This window comes from Antennarius striatus, chromosome 21, assembly GCF_040054535.1.
Source record: "Antennarius striatus isolate MH-2024 chromosome 21, ASM4005453v1, whole genome shotgun sequence".
Lineage (NCBI taxonomy): Eukaryota > Metazoa > Chordata > Actinopteri > Lophiiformes > Antennariidae > Antennarius > Antennarius striatus.
In genome coordinates, this window is record NC_090796.1 from 9,138,442 (window position 1) to 9,163,671 (window position 25,230).

Here is a 25,230-nt window from a genome sequence, read left to right on the forward strand (position 1 = left end):
CCATTACCTTCCGATCCGACAGAGGGGGAGTCTGTGGTAAGGTGGCGTATCGTCTCTCTCCGCCTCCCCCCCCCCCTCCTCATCCTCCTCGTCGTTTACATGTGGAAAAAGGAAGACGGGGAAAAAATAAAACACGTATTGGAAGCTTCGCTCTGGTTTCGGATGGGGGCCACGGATCAATGCGCGATCCGCGGGAAATGGACGTAAGGCGTATTTAACATCAAACATGGACACTACGGGCAATCGGATGATGGAGGTGGGATGCAACTTCACACCGCCCGATCTCAACCAGAGAAAATATTCCATTGACGGAATATGCATGCATTAATGTAAAGATCAGTGCATGCCTGTGCGTGCGTTTTTCTCATAACAAGTAGTGTCAAGGATTGAGGGTGGTGGTGTGTGCTGGATGTGTGACTGTGTGCGAGCGCGTATGTGTGTGGTGGTAGTTGGGGGGTGAGGGGGGGGGGCAGTATTCCAATAATTAGAAGGACTATGCAACGCTCTGCTTATGTCCGTGTCAGGCATTGACAGGTGTGTTGGCAGCGCGATTTATTTCGGGCGCGCATCCTCGCTCCCGTTTGCATACAGTTAACTAGGTGAGGTGCTAGTTGAAGAGAGGGAGGGAGTAGGGGGGGGGGGTCTCATTAGATCATAAGATACACTGTATATTGGCCTGGTATTTGTTGCTTGTAATTAGTCATGACTCTAACCAAGTCCCATGGCCATTGGGAGACAATCAAAGCCACCAACTCGTCGCGCTGCTGCCACTGGATTTCATTCTGGGATGTAAATGCGGAAGGAATATACGTCCCAGAAATGTTCCATGGTAATTTAGGGCCATCCTGACGTGTTACTTTCCACAGTCCTAGTCGACCAGGGTCTCTAAGGTCTCTAAGCGTGGATTTATCTCCCTCCTTTATGCTTTAATGGCGCATGAAGGACCAATCTGTAGATCACTCCAACACACACGCTTTTCACTACAAGAATGTAGGTCTTGCGCGCTCGCACGTCCACCGTCGAGCGGTCTTTCCCTTCATACATTCAGAAATGGAGGTAGCCTCCGACTAGGAAACCTGTCATCTGGAGGAGAGCCTCGTCATTTTCCCATCAGCCCAGCGTGCAGCGCATGCCAGCGCAAATAAAAGCGCGTTAGCCTCACATCCCGGTGCTTTCATTCCCTCTCAGCTGCCGACAATCACTTATCGATTCCAGTGATGCCTTTCTTGGCCAGGGGGGGTACTGTTTCATGGAATTAGGAAGGGGGGGGGGTTGTCATTATTAGGCGCTGCATGTATAGGCTATGTTCTGCTTTTCTGGAAATATAAAAGATGCGCATCTATTTGGCAGTATTTTCATTTTAACTTATAGAAACGCATCTTTCATTGGTTCTTATTACCCAAGCTGCTTCTGCTCTCTCTCTCTCTCTCTCTCTCTCTCTCTCTCTCTCTCTCTCTCTCCCCCCCCCCCTCTCTCTCGCTCTCTCTCTTTCTCTTTCTCTCTCTCAGCTCATATAAGGCTATGACATTTTCGTTAACCCATTATTCAGGGATGGGATATTTTGGAACATGATACAAACCCAAACTTCTGTCATTTGCCAAGGAGCTACTGCAAAGCCAGGCTGCCCAATGGAGGATATATGGCTACAAGTAGTGTGTATGATGATGATGATGATGATGATGATGATGATGATGATTATAATGATGATGTGAACAATCATAATATAAAAAACTCCCAACCTGTGTGGACGTACACACTGAGATATGCTCATCTAATGTACACTATATCCTACATCTGCTTGATAACATACACGATAGACAATGACATCAGCACACGGTTTTTAACCTGCTCCAATTTCTAGAGTAGGAACAAATAAAACAAACCCCTCCGATAACTAGTCTACAGAGTAATTTTAATGCAGTGTATGAAGACATCTTGTTTTGTAGTTCTCTCTCTCAAACATGCTTACAAACACATAGTTCCTGAAGTCCAGTGACCTCACAGTAAAAACTGCCGGCTGCACAGTTAAAGCTTCAGCTAAACTGCAGCAGTGATTTTTTTTTCTTCAGCACAGCCTCATCATTTGACAATCGAACTGCAGAATTAAGAGCTACACATTAATTGTTGTAATATATGCAATAGTCTAATTAGATCGCCATGTGTTTCTGCAGCCCATGCTGAGGCAATGAAAAGCTGCTGGTAATGGAAATGAGTAATTCCAAGATTGTCTCAAGCTGAATGGTTAAAAGGTTTTTTTTTACAGGCTACCCTATATTTAGTATTCAGGTGTTTTGAGGTTCTGTACCGACTCCAATCAGTTTCAGGAGGATATTTTAAGATCACAGAGCAGCAGTAAGAAGCTGCTGTAGTTTTTGGTCGACCGAAGCCTTCTGTAAACCTTTGGAAACATCAGACGTCATTGTCAGTTTGAACTGAATAGTACTTTTTAAAGCGACAAACGGATGTTTTATCCATTCATGTTTCTTGTCTTATATATTTTCAGTATTATAAAATAGATTCTGATAAACATCTTTGGCCTTTTGTGAAAGTTTATAATTGCTAAACATATTGTGAAGGTAACTTAGCTTACAATGTTATTATTGTGGTCAATGTAAAACACTAGAAAGAGTATTCTAGATATTTCATTGAGACATCTAAGACCCAAATTAATTTCATCACCCAGGCCTGGTAGAGAATTTTTTATTGTACACTTTGCCTATTTGTAAGAAATTTTGACACATCAAACACAGCTCTTCAAACAGGAGGGTAATAGTGACAAAAGAGAAAAGCATCAGCTGTCTTTAGTAAGATGTGTGTTCAGGCGTCTTCCATAGGAGCTTTCACACATGTTCTGCAACTTTGATTTCAGGCTACATCTGGGTGCAAACACTTTTTTATGTAGTTATTAGCATGGGACATCTGAGTTAATTTTAAAACCTTAAATTTTATTTCTTGAAACTACAGTCAGCATCAATCCAGTCCTGCATCACTGATTATTCATCACTGCTCTGTGGAAGGAATTTTAATTAATTAATTTATTTTGTGGTACATAGAGTGAGATTGCCAATACTCCAGCCAGCTCACCAGCATGAAGAGCTAATTCAGTATTTGTGTCAAGTTTCCAATTACCAGCTAGCAGCCCCAGTCTCAAGTCCTGGATGTCCATATAATATTTACAAAACTGGCAGCCATTGTTTCTACTGGTGCTTTGGCTTTTGTGCTAAATATGTTTGATTTACTAAATGAGTGATTTTGGTTGGAAAGAAATGTTTTATCGCTCTGCCTGGTCTCAATGACGTAAAGACTCCTGCATTGGGCACTAAATGAATCCAAACTACTTAAATGAACAAGGGCCACTGCAAATCCGCTGAGCACCAGAAACTGAAGAATAGTGGAGGAAAGAAGGAGGGACATGAGGCGACTGTAATAATGCTGATTGCGTGAATCCATACCATTTTGGCCAACCACTCGCTGTCTGAGCCAGAGGCCTTACCCAGTGTAAAAGGTCATTAAAGATGAGGATGACTCACAGCACAATGGTTAAAGGGTGTTTTGTGGAATGAATGACATATTTTAAAAGTAATCACATTTGTGATTTTTAGAAAAACTGAGAATGTGAACAAATACAACTTCTTGTCTTGCTTGAAGCATTAAGATGAGAATTTTAACACTTCCATCAGTGTCATAGTCACACTTTCTCATCAAAATCATCCTACTGAATCACATCTTAAAGCAACAGTTCAACATTTTGTAAAATTCTTTTACTCACTGTTTTGACATGAGTATTAGTGAAACATTGAATCCACTCTCATGTTTATTAACTGAATGTACTGTAGGGCTTCACAATCAAGAACATTCAGCTGAACTGAATTTAATTTCAGGTAGCATAAGTCAACATTTGTGAATGTCACAAATTAGTGTTTTATATCTCTATCACTTTTCTGTCTTTATGCTAAGCTAAGATAGATAGATAACTTGTAGTTAATCACCACAGAAATGTGCATTTTCCAAAATTCCAAATTATTCCTTTAAAAGGGAAAATGTCAAGGTGCATCTTGTTTTGCAAGACTTATACTGAGTTGAACATTAATAATTTCATGTTGATCCCTCAAGACATTTCTCAAGTTGCATGACTCAGTGTGTACAATTATCAAATGTAGCTTTCATTTCATTCATTGTAACCTGAGACGCTAAAGGTTTGTGGTGGATGAAGAAGAAGCAAAGAGGCAACAAATTCTTTAATTAGTCAGACGATTTGTCCTGTGACGGGTCGCTTGTGTCATCTTTTTGTCCATTTTAGATGAACACTCATATTTCTTTTGGCAAAGGTTTTTATACTGGATGCCCTTCCTCTGCATTTATCCAGGCTTGGGACCGGCCTACTGTTGACACTGGCTTGTTCCCCTGTAGGGCTGCAGATGCCAGGGATTGAGCCCCGGGGCAGCATACACGCGAAGCATGCGCTCTACCACTGAGCTACATCCTCAGCTAATTAGTCAGACATGCATATTCAAAATTACCATAGACTGTCTTGTTTTAAACTAATATCTGCAGTCCTGTCTGGTTTGTTGCGTGTGTGTGTGCAGTAAGATTTATTTAGGGCGATCTAATGCAGTATTTTCTTTTTTTTTTCAGCTCTTACCTCGGAATCTTTGAGGAGCTCTGCCTCTACAAGTTTGGAGGATTGTTGCATCTCCCTTCCCAATAACCTTTTCCCTTACTCACACTTGGCCAACACAACCATTAAAAAAACAGACTTCCTCGTAAATACAGAGGAACACGTAAACATTTTGATCACTTATCATGCCGTCTGTGAGTTTGTAAGGGAAGACGAGTGAGCAAAGACAAACAGGAGAGAGTGCTGGACAGAAAAAAAACATTTAGGCAATAAATAAATAGAGAAATGCAGACCAAAGGATTGATATTTTTGGAAAACTAAAAATGTAAATATTTATATTTTGTACATCAATTTTTAGTACAAGCTTGTAAATTCTCCGAGGCACGAAACCATACCATTTTGCACGCACAATCTGTCGTCAACGTTTCTTTACTTACCCAAAACAAACACCACGGTCTCATGATGATGTGCGAGGTGATGCCCACCATTTCTGAGGATGGGCGAAGCGGGACTGGTGGGGGTCCATCCTCACCTGCCGGGGTGGGAGTTGGAGGTCCTGGAGGTGCGATTGGAGGAGGGGGAGGCTTCAGTGGGAGGGAGACCCGAGGCGGAGGAGACGAGGGAGGCAGCACTGGGAATCTGGAGTCATTAATGGTCAACATGCTGACAGAACGTGAGAGGCTCCTGGAGAACCTGAGGGAGACGCAGGAGAGCCTCGGTACGGCTCAGCTCCGGCTCCGTGAACTCGGACATGAGAAGGAATCCCTTCAGAGACAGCTATCCATCGCTCTGCCACAGGTACCACTGGATGAATCTGTTTACGACAATGTACTGTACATGGAAGTGTCACTTTGTGATAGTGCGTGTTTTGGCTGATAGACCAAATGTGTTTAGTCTCTCCATTTAACATTATTTATCCTCTGTGTTATCACTGTCTTGTTATATAAGAGGGTTTTCCTGAGTATGTGTCATTTTGATGCAAGCTCATGAGACAGAAAGCCTTTCAGTGACAGTTCACGCAGAGAGATGTACTGTAGGTAAAAAGTGCATGAAAAGTACTTCCCTCACTAATGTTCTCACGATGCAGAAGGTTTATTTTTGTATATACAGTACTATAAATACAAACATATATTCTCCTCTTATGTTGTTAGTTCGACCGTTAGCTGGAGGCTAATAGTTGTCCATAGGTTTAACTTTATTTAAATGAATAGATTTTGCAGTTTTTGTAATTATCTTTTCGAAGTTGCTCATTAACAACTTCAGTTTAAAAAAAAAAAAAAGAACTGCTACATTTACAACAGAATGTTTAGTTTGCTGTCAATCTGTTCAGTGTTATAGTTGAGGGACCTTTATGATTTATTCAGCTGCTAAAATATTTTTGTGTATTAGTTATCCAAATGAAATCCAATCAGATTCCTTGTGCGTATGTTGTGTTTTGTTACTAATAATGACTGACCCAACCGATCCTTTATTAATGAAACATCAAGTGATTAAGTTTTAAGGTTTTCTGAATGACCGTCAGAAATCTTTGTGATCGCAGACAGAACAGTGAACACTGTCATCAACGCGACAAGACTTAATTAGATGATCACTGATAAAATAGTCCTAATTAATAACTCCTTCGTGTGAGTTACTGTTGAATGAACAGGTTTTCAAATCTTCATCTTTATTTAATCTTCAAATTGCTATTTTTGTGATTCTTAACTAAAAGTTAAATTCTAACAACTCTTATGAGCCTATCAGGACAAAATATGATGAAATAGAAAATAAACTACAGTATAAGGCCACAAATGAAGCCAACTGAGAAGCTGACCTCTATCCAAACAAGAAAAGATCCAATAAGGCCAAAAGCCAGTGGACCCACTGTGTCACCATCTGCATAGATCTTTCTCTTGCTAATTCCCCCTCCAAGCAAACACAGACCAGTTTAGTGTTTCTCCATTCAGTTTTTTTTAATTGTAGAACAAATGATCCTGACTGTAAAGATCTGTACATTATTGTTGTAAGCAAATCAATTGCCTCTTAGAAAAAGCTTAGTTAGGGAAAGTCACTGATCATGGATTGATAATGTTCTGGGATTTTTTTTATTTCTTTGTTAATAAAAAAAAATCCCGTCACACTCGCTCCTGTTTGTACTATGTTCTAACAGGAGCTGTAAGCGTATTTTCTCAGCGGTGTTGTAAATGGCATATCAATGCTGTGTTTTAGGGGTCTCTCTTGTGCATTTCAGTGCAGAGACATTGTGTAACATTGTGATGTAATCCATCCATGAATGCAAGTTCACAGAGGAGGATGAGCAAGTGAGAACGCTGGTAGAATCTGTGTCAGTGATTTACATGATTATGATGTAGGTTTACATCATGTGTGCTTCCCTGCATTCCTGGTCTCAGGTGTTTATAAAGTGTGTTTCTGGAGGGATTTGGTCACGCATGTTTTCACACTGTTGTGTATCCATTTATTGTGTATCTGTGTCTTCTCAGAGAAGTAATTCTAAAAGAGGCGACATTGGGCCTTAATGTCTATTCATTCTTTTAAGCTCTAATTGCTGCTAAAGCGCCCGAGCATGCATCTAAACATACATTTAAACAGTTTGTTTTCTCTGCCACTGATAGCGGCTTGTGTGTTCCACAGGAGTTTGCTGTGTTGACTAAGGAACTGAACGTTTGCCGGGAGCAGCTTTTGGAGAGGGAGGAGGAGATTGCTGAGCTCAAGGCAGAGAGAAACAACACACGTGTAAGATATTTAGTGGCCATTTTGCTTATTAGCGCCATAACAGCCCTGAGTTATTTTCTTCACCCATCCTGGTTGTGTGGGTGTGACAGTTGCATTTGCAAAAGTTTTTTTTCCTGTTTCTCCTGCCATTGTCGTTGTTGCTTCGTGACTTCTTTTTATGTCGGTTTCTGTTTCCTGATCTCTCCCACTCACTCCCTGTCCAATAATGTTGATGCATTTTTTAAAAACATTTTTATATCATTGTCGTTGTAAAAATGTGTTTCTGAATGTCCTCTGAGTCCACTGTTCTCTTTCCTCTTTTAAACTTCTCTGTTTCTGTCTCATTGCCTCCACAACGTGTCTTTCTTGCTCATCTCTCTCTGTTTGCTTCCACCGATCACCTCTGCGTCTTACTCTTGTTTAAACCCATTCGTTCCTGTAGTTGTTGCTGGAACACCTGGAGTGTCTGGTGTCTCGCCACGAGCGCAGTCTGAGGATGACAGTGGTGAAAAGACAAGCCCAGTCCCCAGCAGGGGTTTCCAGTGAGGTGGAAGTCCTCAAAGCCCTTAAGTCTCTGTTTGAGCACCACAAGGCCCTGGATGAGAAGGTGGGTCAAATTATTGCATTGTAGATCAGGGTATGCATATGTCAAAGGGATAAAATGGACACCTTGAGGATAAAAGTCTCTTTGAACCTAAATCTATCAAAGAAAAAGTGGTTTCCATGTCTGAATTTTTATGTTATCAACAGATCCTTAACATTCTTCTATGTGAAAGGGATTGCATTTTATTAATATAACAGGTTTGGTTGTTATTATTCACTATTATGGTTGAACGGTTGGTGCTTCTGGATTACCCACAGATGGAGGTCAATTGATGTAACGGTGTCTTTTTCTTTGGTTTAGTTACCATGAGCACAGTACCTCATAGTTATCTGTAGTTTCAACTAGTTAGAATTTCAATTCATATGCAAGAAAACTCCTCACGTCAAAATGAAAGTAAACAACAACCTGGCTGTTGTTCTGACTCACAGATATTAAACTAGTCAGTTGAAATCTTGTTTGCCCTTTATCTGTCGTTCATGTCTTTCCATAATATCTTTCAAAGACTGTAGGGTTTTTTTTAAATATGAGTTAACATGAATGTATCTAGGATGATAGTTGTATAAAAACGAAACAGTAGGCAAGTTGTCCAATCATTTCAGTCATAGAAGACCTGTAACTATCACAGACAGCACATTGTCTTTTGTTTTGTTTTGTTTTTTGTTTCTTTTATATTTTATGTTCGTAATTGCTTCCATGAGGTTAATGGGGGTTTTTTTAAATTATGGCACTAAGTACTGATCTTAGCTTTACAGCTAAACAGACTGCTCACAAGGTTAGTGAAAGCCAAAAGCTGAATGAGTATTTCTTAAAATCATAAGTAGCTGAAATGTTATGTTTACTTTATACCCGTGTTTGTCATCTCTTCTAGGTATTTGAATGTAAACATTTGAACAAATTAGGCATATTTGTTGCTTTCGTGAGATTAAATACTATAATGTTCTTACAACCTGCTTCCATTGGCAAAAATCCCCAAAACAAAACACAATAATAATTCATAAAAACAACATATAAACAACAACTAGAAACCTACTTAAATGTCACTTGACTTGTTTATTTATTGGCCTGATTTTTACATCTGCAACATGGATAAGTTGTTCTGAACTGTATTTACAATTTGACATTGGTTGTGAAGTGATATAAATAAGAAAATGTTAATTTAGTCACAGGAAAACACATTTTGGATGGATGCCTACAAACAAGCATGTGCTACTCTCAATATTCATTTCATAGTTTTGCTGCAAGCAAGGCTAAGATGTCTTTCTTAACAGCATCCTGTTTACTCACTTTAAGATTGTCCTTCAGAATATTTATAGAGGTTTGATAAATGGAGGCCTTATCGATGGAAGTACATCAATTGACTGGAAATGTATACTGTCACAGAAGTCAGACATGTTCAGCAATACGATGAACCTCCTCTTCACTGTTTAACTTGTTCTATTGCCTTATGACTTTGTGTTGCTCATTTTATCAACCTTATCATAACGGCCAGGAATACCCAGAGTAGAATAAACAAATCTACTTGAGCAATACAAAAACAGATTGTGTTTCATAAACTCTATGATCGTCCACTTCTGTTAATTCTTCTCTACAGGTTCGAGAGAGGCTCCGTGTGGCCCTGGAGAGGGTGTCCGTGTTAGAGGATCAACTTGCAGCTTCTTCTCAAGAGGTAAAATCAATTTGAATCATTTTCTCTGTCACAGGGATTTTAAGGCATAAAGAAAAATGGCATTTATTTGTTTTATGTGTTTGTACATTTTCTATCTCCATTTCCAGGTAATCTCTTTAAGAGACCAAATTAAAAGACGTCAACAAGGGGTGGACGGCGGGAAAGATGTAAGGGAGGCTTTTATGCATTTTGGTTCCAGTTGTTTTTGTGTTTGTGTTAGCATCCAGAAAAATTCGTTGAAAAGTAGATGTGTCGGTACCATGCATTGTCATTTTAGTTCATCGGATCCTAACATCATATCTAACTTATTATTTTTCTTTTCGTTCTTTTTTTTTCAATCCTGTCATCATTTCAGCGACTACCTAACGGTCCCTCCTCTGGCCTTGAGGATAGTGAGCTGGAAAGACAGAGAGAAGGAGAGATAGAGCGGCAAAGAGCTGAACTCTCCCAGCTGAGGGAGAGGCTGGCCCTCATGTGTCGACAGGTGACTGTTCCCTTTTGTCATTCATAGCAAGAACTGTGCTTTGTTTTGTTTTTTAGAACATTTAATGTATCATTGATTTAAACTCTAAAAATAAAAAAATGAGCTATCCAGCACTCACAACAGGGCTTTATTTGGAGCCTAGGCTCTCTCATCAATTAAAAATCAATTTAGAATCTTTGCTGGGTCATTCCTGAGTCAGTACTTCAATGCTGTATTTGAAATAATGTCATCTAGATTGTGTGTTTTCATACCAAAAAGACAGAGATGAAGGAAAACATCACATAATGAATTCAGATGTGATCTCTTTGCTTTAGACAGTGCAAGAGTTACAGGAAACAGTTTTAAGGTTAAAAGATTAATCATATGATCAATGATTTACTTAATGGTGTTTGGGGAAACAGATTTTATTTTTCTGTAAAGCAGTAACACATAGTCTATACACTAGAGCTTTTTTCACCAATTATGCTAAGCTAAGCAAACTAGCTGCATGTGTGTGGTGTGGATTTTCTGTTTACAAGCCTCCTCCTGAAAGATAATAAACTAGCTGGCCAAAGATTTAGGGTTTAGTTGGTAAGGGGACTAGATGTAGTTACCAATGTTACCAATTTTAGGAAAATGAGCACATCTGAACTGAATTTTTACTATACATCTTTATTTCTGCGTTATCATTTGATTGTATTCATATAATAAACACTGAATTTAATAGTCAATATGTTTAATACAATCCTTTAAAAAGACCATTCTACTAAACACTATACTGTATCACAAAATGGTTTGGCACTTTGTGAATTTCATCTGCCAGTCTCCCATCTCCCTCTGGTGGTTAGTTACACTATTGCAGTTGGTATACAATATCACTGTTATGTAGTAGAGTGAAGAAAAAAAAAATAATTTGAATGTAATCACAGACCAACTGCATCTGCGTTAACAAAGTTGTGTAATGGGACAACATTATTGAAACTAATTTCTACCTTAACATTAGGGTCACAGAAAGAAAAACTAAAAGCAGTCTTCTCTGCGTTTCATTATGTTCATTTTACACTTTAAACAGTTATGCATTTTTGGATCATGTATTTTCCAGACAGATGAATTTATAATGAATCAGTATGAACTGCCAGGCAGGAGCCCTGGAGGAAGACTGAAGAGGAGGTTCATGGATGTAGTGAAAGAGGACATGAAGGTAGTTGGTGTGAGAGAAGACGATGCAGAAGACAGGGTTAGATGGAGGCAATTGATTCGCTGTGGCGACCCCTGAAGGGAAAAGCCAAAAACAAGAAGATGATGACCATTTACACTTATCACTGTGGAGGTACACAGGTTCAATTTGTCATCTCTTATGTCCTATCGTGGTATCAGGTTGGGGAAATAGAGGAACAGCTTGCTGCCGCCAGGAGGGAGGTGACGAAGTCAGAGGAGGCCAATCAAAAGCTCCAGAGGGAAGTGAAAGAGGTCTGTAGGGCCAGTAGGTCTCTTTCTGGCCAAATTCATGACCTCTCTCAATTTCTGGGAATACTGATGTATATTTAACCACAATGGATATATTTCATATTATGTGAACATTATGTGTTTTGAATTTGAACCTGTTTGTACATAAACAACCTAGCTATTAAATTTCCCAGTTATATGTTGGACATCCACTGATTAAAAATGTCTTGTCTTGATAGACCTGTTTTGTCATCAACTTTTTTTTTTAATCTATAGGCTCTTTGCCAAAGGGAGGACATGGAAGAAAGAATTACGACACTGGAACGCAGGTAACCTTTGGTTTGCTGGGGGTTTTTAATTAGTTTTTAAGAAACCTGGCATCTTTTTGTTTTTGGTGCTAAAAATAGTTTCTGGTGTCCATATTCCAAAAAACCTTAGACTGTCGGCCCCCTCATTGCACTATGTAGTGCACCTTCTGTATTGCTCGAGAAGCTAAATCTGGGCCAAAAATCCACAAATAACAAATTAAATGTGAATGCAGGTACCTCAGCGCCCAGAGGGAGGCGACTTCTCTCCATGATATCAAAGACAAGCTGGAAAATGAGCTTGCCAGCAAGGAATCACTGCACAGACAGGTAAGGAGTGTCTCACATAATCCAGCAGCAAACTACAGACATAATTAGATGAGTTACATCATAATATAAAAAACACACAGATCTCATTAAATGCGTGTTTCTTTTGTGCGTCCAGAGTGAGGAGAAGAACAGGCAATTACAAGAACGTCTTGATGAAGCCAAGCAGAAGCTCCAGCAGACCCTCCAGAGGGCAGAGACTCTACCTGAGATCGAGGCTCAGCTTGCTCAAAGGGTTGCTGCCCTGAATAAGGTACTTTGAGTCCGAGTCAGTCACACAATGTACCTGAGTTACCAGACAAGTTAGCACTGAAATTCGATCTAGTCCCATTTTATGTCAGGTTTGTCTTTAAATTGCATTAACGCTGTGCTTAACCTGTCACAACCTCTTTGAGTTGATCAAAAAACAAGTGATCATTTCTTTTGGAATGCAAATCCTTTATCATTAATTTGGAAATCTTTTGACTTCTTGTGGGATTAATTTCAATTTTAAAAAAATATGTTTCCCCTAATTAGGCTGAAGAACGCCATGGAAACTTTGAGGAGAGACTACGGCAAATGGAAGCGCAACTCGAGGAGAAGAACCAAGAGCTACAGAGAGTAATAATTTATTTTGTGATATTGACTTCAAAATGACTTCAAACTTCTAGAGCATTCAAGAACCTTTTTTTGCCAATGTTTCATTTCAGGCAAGACAGAGGGAGAAGATGAACGATGAGCACAATAAACGTCTCTCAGACACGGTAGACAAGCTTCTATCTGAGTCCAATGAGAGGCTGCAACTCCACCTTAAAGAAAGGATGGCAGCACTAGAGGAAAAGGTAATGAGAAGACTAATTAATTAGAATATTAATGGAAATAAGAATTATATTTAAAAAGTTTACATTTATTGTTCTGCCTTGCTTAGAATGCTCTTTCAGAAGAACTGTCCAACATGAAGAAAATCCAAGATGATCTTCTTGCTAATAAGGTATAAATCTTTTTCAGAAATTGAATATTGGGAATTTATTCTTACATTCTGTGTGTATTTTTCATCTTGTGCACAAACCACCATTTAACAGCGCAGACCTTTCATTCTTAAATATCGGTGTTTTTTTCTAGCTCTCCAAACTTCCAGCTCAATACAAAGCAGAAACGTAATATTTCAGAAATGGGGTCAAATAAAACAAATAATAGTCTTTTCTCCTCTGTGTTCTAGGAGCAACTCCTTGCTGAGCTGGAGCGAGTCCAACTGGAGCTGGATCAGCTGAGAGGCAGGCCTGGATCTTATTCAAGGTTAGATACAATTGAATAATAATTCATAGAAGAATATGTCCTACATTAAAACAGTTAAAAACAAAGTTAAGGTGTATGTTAGTTAAAAAATTAGCAGATTCTTTTGATTTACTATCTGGTATGATGATAACATAACAGTTTTCATGGACTTTGTCATTCTAACCATAGGGCAGGTAGCGTGAGCTCGCTTCCCTCAACCCTTTTCCGAAGGTCTCTCCCAGGCAGCGCCTCGGAATTGCGCTACCCACAGGGTGGAGGCTCACTTCCATCCGGCTACAGCAGCTCCTCAAGTGGGGTGGTGGTGAGGAGAGCCCACCGAGGGCGGTGGGGGTCGTCTAGAGACGACGGCAACAAGGTGTGAATCTTAAACTTGGATGTAGATGATGATAATGATTTTGAAATAATTAGTTTTTAGGATGATAATTTCCTGCATCCTTCCCTCCATTTTCCCTCCTGCCAGTATGGAGAGTGGGACAGTGGTACTATGATAGCTTCAGGGTTTGAGGGAGGTGTGGAAGGAGGCTGTTCTGATGACGAGGATGACAGAGAGACTCTGTTTGGATCAGAGCTCCTCTCTCCCAGCGGGCAGACAGATGTTCAGACTTTAGCCATCATGCTACAGGAGCAACTGGAGGCCATCAACAAGGAGATCAAGTGAGTCTGGATCAAAAGTTGTCTTTTATGATTCCAATTTTAGATCCTAAATTTTTAGGGGAGCCAGAATTACCTTTCATACAAAATGTTGTAGACTCTTAGAATAAAGATAGATTAATAGAGATTTACAGATAAACCCATCCCCTCTCATCTCCCAGGTTGATTCAGGAGGAAAAGGAGAGCACAGAACTGAGGGCAGAAGAAATTGAGAGCCGGGTCAGCAGTGTTGCCTTGGATGTCTCATCTCTTCCGCCCTCCTCTTTGGGAGGACGGGATAGTGTTGGAAGAGGATACATGACTCCCTCCATCACCTCCTCAACATTGGCATCTCCCTCACCTCCAAGTTCTGGACATTCCACTCCCCGTCTGCCACATTCCCCTGCCAGGGAGACAGACAGACAGGTCTGTTAATTTAAGTCAGAAATGTGCTTGAAATTTTAGGCGAGACCCATTTCACACTAACACAAATCGTTTTAATCGTGTAGAATAGCAAAGATGGTGAAGAATGCAGGGCACTTGCCCTGATTGACTCCAACCCTCCTCCCGTTCCACGAGCTCTGCGATTGGACAGAATGACACACACTCATCCGGGGGCGGGGCTTGACGACCACAGAGAATTTCGCAGGTGCTTCCCAGAAATTATATTCATTCTTCTTCTTTTCTTTTTGGCTTTTCCCTTCAGGGGTCGCTACAGCGAATCAATTGACTCAGATTTTACTCATTGATTTGTCAAATACACTAGCTGTCAGATGCTTAAGATGTCGTTTGTACCGATTCCTTTTTCTATCCATCTAGTCTCTCTGCCGATGGTGTCACTACTGCTAGCCAGGATTCCCTCCACAAAGCCAGCAAAAAGAAAAGCATTAAGTCATCCATTGGCCGTCTTTTTGGCAAAAAGGAAAAGGGGAGGATTGGTGCACCTGGGCGTGAATCTGCCTCACTGGGTCAGTGAACAGACTGGACAAGACTATTTCGAAATTCAACTTTGTTGTCTAAATAAATGAATGTAGTTGAGATCATGTGCTTCTAAATTATAATTCTTATTTTTGACCTCTAGCCTCAACACCCTCTGATGACCTGGGTTCATCTGACCCGTTGGGATTGACCAAACTTGGGACTGGAACGGTGGAAAAAGATCGTCGTAGCAAAAAGAAGTAAGATCAATCATTATCCTACAAGATTCTGATAATATTCAGTGACAATACAGTTTGTCGACAACTAACAGCTATTTTTCTGGTGAGGCAAGTGGTATTAACCAGGTAGAATTTGAGGCTTTTATTACCCTGGTGCCATTCATTTATAGCGAAAATGCCTTTGTGGTGTTACTAAGAAGGAACACCTCAAACTATATGGTATTTTATGTTCACAAAAGAAAGATGTGAAAATTTTTTCGCTCTATTTCCCTCTCTTCTTAAGGCATGACCTGTTAGAGGAAGCCTGTCGTCAAGGTCTGCCTTTTGCCTCATGGGATGGACCAACTGTTGTTACGTGGCTTGAGGTAAATTGTTACACACTGTTTTATTAAATTTGAGGATCATTTCAGATCGGTCCATGAATATTTTGATATATACTATCACTAATAAGTTTGCATGTATTTTGATATTCTCCATTGATAATGGGACTGTCATAAGGTTAGGTTAGGAGCCAACAGTCTATCTGCAAATAATATAAAGTGACATTTGCATAATTTGTGATGGATAATCATTTTGTATCATTTCATTCAGTTGTGGGTCGGGATGCCAGCATGGTATGTGGCAGCTTGTCGTGCTAATGTGAAGAGCGGCGCCATTATGGCTAACTTGTCCGACACAGAGATCCAAAGGGAGATCGGTATCAGTAACCCTCTACACCGGCTCAAACTCCGTTTGGCTATCCAGGAAATGGTCTCCCTCACGAGTCCATCTGCACCTGCTAGCACCCGATCTGTAAGGCTGAGTAGAAAATGTGATAAATGTTACTCCAACCTTCAGTAATCAGATGGTGTGTGTCCAAAGTGAATTCATTATTATTCTAAATTCATTCCAGTCCACCAGTAATATTTGGATGACACATGCTGAGATGGAGTCCCTCACTGCTGCCACCAAACCAGTAAGAAAATTACATTTCAGATCTATAAAGACATGAATGTTACATGATTTAATTTATGACATATTTAGAGATTTTCTTAATTTAGGAATGGAATATGATTAAAAAAATTCTTGTCTGGGCCTCTTCATTTTAAGACCATAAACTTTTTTCTGTCTCTTTGTCTCTGATTAGGCATTTTTTTTCTACATCTTTCCCTTACTGTTCCCTCAAAATCTGTTTTGCTGGAGTGTTTTCCAACTAATTCTCACTCACTAACAAACTTTTCCTCTCATTGCCCTCCCTCTCTTCTCTTCTCCATACTGTCCCAATACTGATTCAACGTAACACACACACAAACACACTCCCCTTGATGATATTTCCCTCTCTTTGCAACTATCTGTCCCTTTTCTTTCATTCCATCTCTGCCTGAACCTCAAGGAGCAGAAGGAATTCAGCTGGGACCAGGTCAGTTTCTGGTGATCGTCTCACAGTGCGGTGCAATGTGACATTCAGTAAACACAGGCTGAACCAGAAGATTCAGATTTATCACTCGGGGTAGCAGCCTGAGTCTGCTTTGAATCACATGTGAAGCTTATTGCAACTTTTTATAAATACTTTTCTTCCAAATGCCTCACATGCCAGAATGATTACGCCTTAGAAAATTCCCGAATACATACTGACTTATTTACTTGGGTATTTACGGTGTCTTACATGGACAATACAACCCTGACAAACTATTTTAGACTTTCTCTTGTCTTGCATGCACTTTGTCAATATCCTTTCCCTGCATTCGTCTCCATCAACCCAAATATCCTCCAGATCCTTGCCTATGGGGACATGAACCATGAGTGGGTGGGAAATGAATGGCTGCCCAGCCTAGGTTTACCCCAGTACCGCTCCTATTTCATGGAATCCCTGGTGGATGCCCGGATGCTCGATCACCTCACCAAAAAAGAACTGAGGGGCCAACTGAAGATGGTGGACAGTTTCCACAGGTTCCAAAAACATGTGCATGCATTACACATGAGATATGCTGTATAGACCTGCTGGTTTTCTTATTTTAAAGAGCAATATGTGCTTCTCACTGTCAGGGTGAGTCTTCATTATGGAATCATGTGCCTGAAGCGCTTGAACTATGACAGGAAGGAGTTGGAGAGGAGGAGGGATGAGAGTCAACACCAGAACCAAGGTCGGCGTTGCGTAATAACCAGACATGATTCCAGGGTATTCTTTGACACTCGCAGCCTTTGTTGATCAAATGATAAATACCCATCTGTGTCCATCTATGCAGATGTGATGGTGTGGTCCAATGAAAGAGTGATGTGTTGGGTGCAGTCTATTGGTCTGAAAGAGTTTGCTGACAACCTGTTAGAGAGCGGGGTACATGGGGCCCTCCTCGCGCTAGATGACACCTTTGACTACACTGATTTGGCTCTTCTCCTCCAGATACCCAATCAAAACACACATGTATGTCCCAGAACGTCATGTTTATTCTAAAGTTATCAAAAATCCTCACTGGCATGCCTTTTGTTTACCTAATAACAAGATAATCCTAATCTTTAACTCTTAAATTATCTTAATTATAATCTTAAAACACTGTTTTTGTTCATCTTTTCCAGGCAAGACAGCTCCTAGAGAAGGAGTACAATGCTCTCATCTCCATGGGAACTGAGAGGAGACCAGATGAGGTACAACAAAGCAGTCTGTCAGTAGAAAATCAGCTATGATAATCATTCTGCGAGGAGGATTGTGTTGGCCCTTTTTTTAAAAAACCATTTTGGTAAAATATGTGACATGATTGTTTTTTTTGAAGGGTAAAATATCTGACTGATATTTATCCTTGGAAGGAGAGCATTTATGGCATTGGTCCTTGTGCCACTGCGGCCAAATTGTTGGCATCATAGTGTTTCAGTTGTGTTTGCACAACTGGTAATTGCTTAGTTACAGCATCCAGGACTAAAATCTGTGCTACTGTGGCACATTGTGACAATAAATCCTATTTTGTAAAATACTGTATTTAAGCCCCACTAAGGCTTAATGAACAAGACTAACGAACCTCCACTTTCAATGCTTTTATTTCATTGTTTCTACAGGATGGCACAAAAACTTTCACACGGTCACCATCATGGAGGAAGATGTTCAGGGAAAAGGACCTCCGTGGCGTGACCTCTGACTCCTCAGAGACATTACCTGCCAACTTCCGTGCCTCGGCCATATCGACACCCTCTGTCACCCTGAGAAAGGTCCAAAGTGAAGGTGAGGGGATGCAGAAATGATGAAAGCACAGTGCCATGTCAGTGGCTTGTTGGCATGTAGATTTAATATCAATGTTGGATTTTTTCCAAGTCTACTTTATATCAGACTGATAGACTGGATTTAACAAACTAGGTTTTCAGTAACAATGACTTTACAGGCAATAGAAAATACAAAAAGTTGTGAATTACAATTGTGGAATATCAATCATTCACCTTCTGAACCGCTGTTTCTGCCTTTTGCGGGTCACAGTGTTGCTGGAGCCTATCCCAGCGGACTGTTAATACAATTGAAATATATTTTGTTTTTTAAATGTGAAATATGAACAAACAAAATAAAATTCATTCATTCCAAAAAAAAAAAGCGGAGGACGCCATCGCACAGCATTGTGGAATATGTGGTTCATAAAGTTGTTGTTGTATTGTTACTTTTGCAGACAATAACATAAGCTTTATTAGCTTCCTGACTCACTAACTAATGATATATTTTGACTGAGCTAGGCTCAGCATTTACACACACACATCAACTTGGATGCAAAATGTGATGGAAATAAAAGCAAGAAAGCTAATATTTTGTATTTTTGGATTTTGATTACTTACAGACAAGATGCATATTAATACACATTTGCCAATATATCCTGATTTCCTCTATCGGGATATCTTGGACTTTTGGATACATGGCAAAATACATGAGTTAGATTTACCTTATTCTCTCCGACAGTAAACTCTGGAGCGAGGGGTGAGTCAGCATCTGTGAGAACATATTCCTGCTAAAATAAGCACACCAGGTGAGAAAATCTCTCTCTCTCTCTCTCTCTCTCTCTCTCTCTCTTTCTCTCTCTCTCTCTCTCTCTCTCTCTCTGTGTATGGCACTATGACAGTAATTTTTTGAATATCTAATTACGTTATCAGTTCTTAACGCTTGCTTTATTTAATTTTGTAGAACCCAAACTTTTCCAAGGAAAAAACACATTTTTGAAGAAAAAAGAGGATCAAAATAATACTAGAAGATGACCAACAACATTCGAGGCAGATGTCTCAGAAAAAACCCATCAAAGACATTGAATGAATGATTTCTGAAAAGATAATTAAAAATAATGAGTGAATATCTGTTTATCCATCTGTCTCTCTCTTTCAGTCCATCTTGATCCATTGTTGTGGCATGATGCTGTATGATTCTGTAGAAAGTGGCCTGTAGAAAGTGATCATCGCCTCTTGTGAATACATCTTCTGTTTTGTTTCTGAATGTGCGATGGCAATATTGACAAGAGAATTTTGTAGTTTTTTAATTGGAAACAGCATTCCTGTTCTTATGAAGATAACAGTACCCCACCATGCATTCGTACAGGTGATTTTAAAACCCATTAAAAGAACGTACTCTGGTAGTAACACCACAACATAACCGTACAATAAAGGATGGACAGAGGAAGGGTCAAGAGGAGAATTTAAGCGTACACAGGGGAAATGACATGTATGTTCTTAAGCCATAACAGACATGAGATGCACAAATGTGAATAGGACAATGAGACAATGAGCAAAGTGCTTTATGAGTGAATCCTGTTCAAACCAGGAATAAAAAAGTTAAGCAATTGTGTTAATATGCATGCCAAACCACTTTAGAGTCATGATATCAATCATCTACTGATGTGAAAGCTTGGGTCAGAACTTTGTAAAATGTGTGTATTTTATTTCTATAATTTTTTAATGATATGATATGTATGTATGTACAGTATGTATGTGTGTGTCAAACTGTATGTTCATTTCATACTTAGTTTTAAGACTGGCTGTAATTGAATTAAAGGTTTAAAAAGTAAATATGTTTTAATTTATGGAAAATTAAGATATGCTACTTGTATGTGTACATTTTCAAAAAAAAACAACTAATTGTGTTATGAATTAAATCAATACTATTGGAGAGTAGTGATGATAATTGAACATAATATAATAATAATGATAATGACTGTAAAGGCTGTAATTAAAAAAATCATACCTGTAAACTGCTTTTGAAGGACTTATTTACAGTTTCCGCCTGTGACTGGCCAATCACAGAAGACCACAGGTAAGTGGCTGTAAGGCAGCAATAAGCTGTCGAACCAATGAAATGCAACCATCATATTTTGAGTCAGTTGCTGGAGGCATGAATGACACTTCCAACTGAGTTGAGTGATTCCAGCAGAGTTCGTCCCCACTCCAAAACTACTTAAAAGACTTAAATTAAGTAGAAGTGATTAACACAAAGGCAATTTATTTAACATATTTAGGGTTCTCTCCGGGTTCTCCGGCTTCCTCCCACCTCCAAAAGCATGCGCTTCAGGTTGATTGGCCGGTCCCAAATTGACCATAGGAGTGAGTGTGTGTGTGAGTGGTAGTTTGTTTCTATGTGGCTCCGCGGTACACTGGCGTCGTGCCCGGAGTGTCCCCCGCCTCACGCCCTGAGACTGCCAGGATAGGCACTGGCTACCCCGCGACCTGCGTTAGCGGATTAAGCGGGTAGGAAGATGAATGAATGAATGAACATCACCACATAGTTTAAAAAACAGGAGAATTAAATCTGGACTCTTGAAAATGTCCAGATTTATTTTGTTTTCCTGGAACCTGAAAAATATGTTAAACTAATTGTTTCTGAGTTTTATCAATATACACATTATGGTGGAATTGTAGCCATTTTTATCTTAAACTTAATCAATCTTAAACATAAACTCAAATATAACATGTCAAAGCATTGTGCTTCTTCTTCCACATCCAGCCTAGAAAAATCTGGAGCTAATTATAGTTCTCATAGCGTGCTCACTCATTAATCATACCCTTAACTATTATTTAGCAGCATTTCTAGTATTTGACTACATGCCATGATTTAAAGGAAATTGTAAAATGTCATTATGACTAATCTCTCCTGAAGCAATCATCTCGTTGATAGTACTGCATTAAATGTAAATGGGATTCATAGATGCATGGTTTAACTCTCAAGCTCATGCATGCATCAGAAACCTTTTACAGGAAATGACAATCCAACAGGCCACAGTAATCTGTAAACAATGACGTTTATCTAAAGTATGTGAGGAAGAAGCTACTTTAAATGGTTGTGCAGGTGCAGAGGGTTGTCGTAGTAGTGACGGCAGCTCAGAGATTAGCTCATCGAAAAATTATTGTACCTGTAGCTTTCTACTAAGAGCTCCGAGAACATGCAGAGTTCACGACACACCACAATGTTAAGGTATTGGACAGGACAAACAATAAATCGATAATATATTGATGTTGAGTTAAACATCAATATATGAAAATGAGAAATATGATAACTTGTTCAAAACATAGACTGTTAACCATTATTTAAATATCATAGCCCTGACACTTAAAATTGTCAATCAGTACCACTAAGTGAAAGCCTTTCGTTCGATCTCTCGACCACTTTTACATTTGAAGTAATATTTATTTGTAGTACAAGCAAATATATCGTGTTCACATTTTAATTTGTCACTTTCAAGTTCATCAAACATGTCAGAAGAAGTTCCATTATTAATATTTTTTTATTAAATTAGCAAGAATGACAGTTTGAAGACTCAGGAGTATCTTTCTCCAAATCAATGTCTTGATAAATTCCTTAGAGTTTGAGAATAGCTGACTTTTAGCTCTGATGGAGACATAACTGTACATATAAGAATTACCTGACCGCTGAGGTAGCATCACAGTGAAATGAAACAAGCTCAGAGCAGTTAAAGCAATTTTTTTGCAGTTGTTGTGATTTTGGATTTTGTTTTTTTAGGTCATGACCACCCTGCATGACACGCCACCTTTCTCATGATCCACAGCTGCGGTCATATAAACACTTGTCTCCAGCTTGTAAATCAGTCTAACCCACTGTTTCCGTCATAATTGTTTGTATTTGTTCAATTAGAGGATGATGCAGAGAGAAATGTTTGCATGACATCTTCTTGCAGTTGTGAAATGTGTGTTTTTTTGAAGTAAAAAAGCCTGAACGGAAAAACACGGGTTTTGTGAGCAATAATCCACCCCGCTGTTTGTAGGTAATTAAGAAAACTAATTTTCAGAAATTGCACAGACTAAACAGCGTAAACTCTGTAATTCAGGTGTTATTGTGTAATACTGAATACCTTTCTGACAATATTTACATGACAAATAAATACAACATACAACAAAACAAACAATAATGCATTTTGACTCAGTGTCAGTTCACCTCCCAGCTGCTGCCGAGGCGCCCTTGAGCTAGGCACCCTTGAGCAAGGCGGCGTCCCCCTTACAAGCTGCTCATTTTAGGCACACCCCGAAATCGCGACCCGTCAGCCTGCCTCCCCCTGTACTGATTGTTGTTATTAATTGCATGCCTACAGGCCTCTAGTGTGTTGTGTTTGTTTCAGGGGCCTGTACACAACGTTTGTGTGCTCTGACTAACACAAATATATACATGCATGTACATAAGTGGAGTGTAAAGAATATTTCGGGGATCACAAGAGTATATCAAATGAAAAAAATAAAAAGGCCCAATGTTGTTTTCAGGTATTGAACAGATAATGTTGGCAAAATGCAACAAAAACAGCAACAGCAGTGTGGGATAGTTAATTTACAAACTGTTGTTATATGATGGAAGCATGTCAAAAGTATAGTGCAATATCAACAGAGATTATGCTGTATAAATTTCTGAAAGAGGTTAAACATGAAAGTAATAGTAAGCAAATATTCTTACAGTAAACGAGACGGAAGAGGCCCAAACATAGACTAGTCTTCCCGTCACAGTTTATTTATGTAGAAGGGTCTGACTCATACAAACTCTCAAAAAGAAGGACCTCCTTCTCCAAACTCCTTTAAAAGGACACAAAACCAACTTCTGTCAAGAATTTGTGAAGAACTTGCACACAGCCACATTGTTCTTGCATTTTGTTATATTAGTAAACTATTTTATTTATTTATTTATTTTATTTTATTTATTTATTCTTTATATTTTTTCTAAATGTTTTTCTTTCCACACACCTTTTTCTTTTATTTGTCTTCTTTTCTGTTGATCATCGTGCTTCCCTTTGCTCAATCATTTTATCTTCCTGACTCCAACCCGCTTTTAAGCTTTGATAGTCAAGTCAGAGAAGTACACCTGTACACAGGTATTTATAATACTTTTCATTCTAACAATCTAATAATGGATTTCAAGTGATGATGTTTCAATTAAACAGCCTTTCTCATATAGATAATCACAGAAGAGGGATGTATCTGCAGATGAGTCTGGATGGGAGAGTGTCAGGAAGTGACATTCAGACCCCTTACAGTGAGTATTTGGTAGTAAATTAAAAAAAAACAGTATTTGTTGGCCCAGTTTAGATTGTTTTTCTGTTTCCAGGTGTGCTTGAGCTGAAGTCAGTACAACAGGGTCACATTGTCATCAGAGGACTGTATTCATCTCTGTTTCTCTGTATGGACAGAGGAGGCCATTTGATGGGGCAGGTATTACGAGCTACGTAAATTATGATGTAATCTCTTTGTAATGTCTTTCCTGTCCTTCACTGGAACTTTACATTTGTCCTTTCCAGAGGCATTATGAAGAAGCTGACTGCACCTTCAGAGAACTCCTTCTGGCAGATGGATACACCCGCTTCCTCTCCTCACACCACCGATCTCCTGTGTCCCTGGCTTCAAAACATTCCCCAGATCGACAGACAGTCCCCTTCACTCGATTCCTACCAATTAGGAACACTTTTGAAAGGGCGAGTGTGTCTGAACCACCAACCAATCAAAGACATTTCAACATGGACTCTGATGATCCTCTTGGAATGGGTCTAAATACAATGGTTAGTCCTCAGTTCTCAGTGGAATAATAAATAATTTTTATTGGACAGGTATATAACTATATATCTTCTGTATGATTTGCTTATTTTATTGGGGGGTAAAAACCCTATTTTTGAGTCCCTCAACGCTTCTATGGGGCCTATATTAATGAAAATTATTTATTTATTTATTATTTTGATTCTTTATAGATATTAGTTTTGGAAAGAACTGGCAAATGTTCCAGCATCTTTCAATTTTTCTAAGTTAGATGTGAAAAGAAAATTTATGGGTTGTTTGTGTGTCTTCAAATGTGTTTGTCAGATGGAGGAAGTGGAAATAAACTTGATATTCATCTTTTAATTGAGTCTGCATTACTTCAGCTTTTAATACGTAAAGTAATAAAGCAATTTGTGTTCAAGTTGCAATATGTGTAGAATATATGATTTATTGATGGTTTTTCTTTAGGCGGTTGAAAGGAGTTGTTCGTTGTGATGGCAGTAGCGCCCTCTAGTGGCTAAACAATGATGAATGGTTCACTGGACGCCAAACAGGTCCAGGAAATAATTACATCCCGCTTCAAAGCGGTGATGTAATTGTCAGTGTTCGTGTGGTCGTCCGTTCATCCGTTCATTCGTCCGTCTGTTAGTCCACCAAATATCTCCACAACCGTTGCAGATAGAAAGATGAAACACAAAGCACATTACTAGGTCAAGGTCAAATTTCAATTTTTGTACCCTCAGGAACCGGATAAGATAGAAAAACGAGAGAGAAGGCCAATGTAAGAAAATAGCTCAAAGCTAGTGCTTTGATCTACCTTTGCACTAGCTTTGATCTATGGTCAAACCTAGTGCATAGCTTTGACCTACCCTGAAAGGTAAAAGCTATGCACTAGTCAGGTGCTACTTTCAGGGTACCCTGACCTATCCTGAACGTAGGTCAGGGTAAGTTACGGGATGTTGCAGTCTCTGACTGCCTTGGTTCTGGTTTTACCTTTGTTTCTTTGGTTCATGCAAACCTAAAACAATTACTAATTATCATATAGAATATAGTTTAAAAAAAAAAAAAAAAAAAA

The 25,230-nt window shown here is 39.3% G+C and overlaps 2 protein-coding genes across 2 annotated transcripts; both read left to right on the forward strand.

Moving 5' to 3' along the window:
• The first annotated feature begins 5,077 nt into the window (after positions 1 to 5,077).
• LOC137588265 (liprin-alpha-3-like) lies at positions 5,078 to 19,477 on the forward strand. Its single transcript, XM_068305218.1, has 31 exons — positions 5,078 to 5,416; positions 7,250 to 7,351; positions 7,773 to 7,937; positions 9,526 to 9,600; positions 9,708 to 9,767; positions 9,956 to 10,084; positions 11,441 to 11,533; positions 11,786 to 11,838; positions 12,051 to 12,144; positions 12,260 to 12,394; positions 12,658 to 12,741; positions 12,831 to 12,962; positions 13,049 to 13,111; positions 13,340 to 13,416; positions 13,585 to 13,771; positions 13,877 to 14,070; positions 14,229 to 14,472; positions 14,556 to 14,695; positions 14,866 to 15,014; positions 15,128 to 15,224; positions 15,487 to 15,568; positions 15,795 to 15,995; positions 16,096 to 16,158; positions 16,576 to 16,602; positions 16,957 to 17,132; positions 17,229 to 17,326; positions 17,429 to 17,604; positions 17,757 to 17,825; positions 18,231 to 18,393; positions 19,111 to 19,177; positions 19,333 to 19,477. The coding sequence occupies exons 1-30, from the start codon at positions 5,078 to 5,080 to the stop codon at positions 19,161 to 19,163; spliced, it is 3,720 nt and encodes a 1,239-aa protein (XP_068161319.1). The 3' UTR covers positions 19,164 to 19,177; positions 19,333 to 19,477.
• Positions 19,478 to 23,352: 3,875 nt separating this feature from the next.
• Positions 23,353 to 24,208, forward strand: fgf21 (fibroblast growth factor 21). Its single transcript, XM_068306109.1, has 4 exons — positions 23,353 to 23,500; positions 23,584 to 23,661; positions 23,734 to 23,837; positions 23,924 to 24,208. Exons 1-4 carry the CDS (start codon positions 23,353 to 23,355, stop codon positions 24,206 to 24,208), a joined length of 615 nt encoding a protein of 204 aa, XP_068162210.1.
• The last annotated feature ends 1,022 nt before the right edge of the window (positions 24,209 to 25,230 follow it).

Excerpts from the sequence above, each read along its gene's own strand:
- fgf21 (XM_068306109.1), top strand. The coding sequence starts at position 23,353 with ATGTTTTTCTTTCCACACACCTTTTTCTTTTATTTGTCTTCTTTTCTG. Across the intron at positions 23,501-23,583 it reads AGAAGTACACCTGTACACAG|ATAATCACAGAAGAGGGATG; the intron begins GTATTTATAATA and ends TTTCTCATATAG. Across the intron at positions 23,662-23,733 it reads TGACATTCAGACCCCTTACA|GTGTGCTTGAGCTGAAGTCA; the intron begins GTGAGTATTTGG and ends TTCTGTTTCCAG.
- LOC137588265 (XM_068305218.1), top strand. The coding sequence starts at position 5,078 with ATGATGATGTGCGAGGTGATGCCCACCATTTCTGAGGATGGGCGAAGC. Across the intron at positions 14,071-14,228 it reads GCCATCAACAAGGAGATCAA|GTTGATTCAGGAGGAAAAGG; the intron begins GTGAGTCTGGAT and ends CTCATCTCCCAG. Across the intron at positions 15,996-16,095 it reads CACCTGCTAGCACCCGATCT|TCCACCAGTAATATTTGGAT; the intron begins GTAAGGCTGAGT and ends AATTCATTCCAG.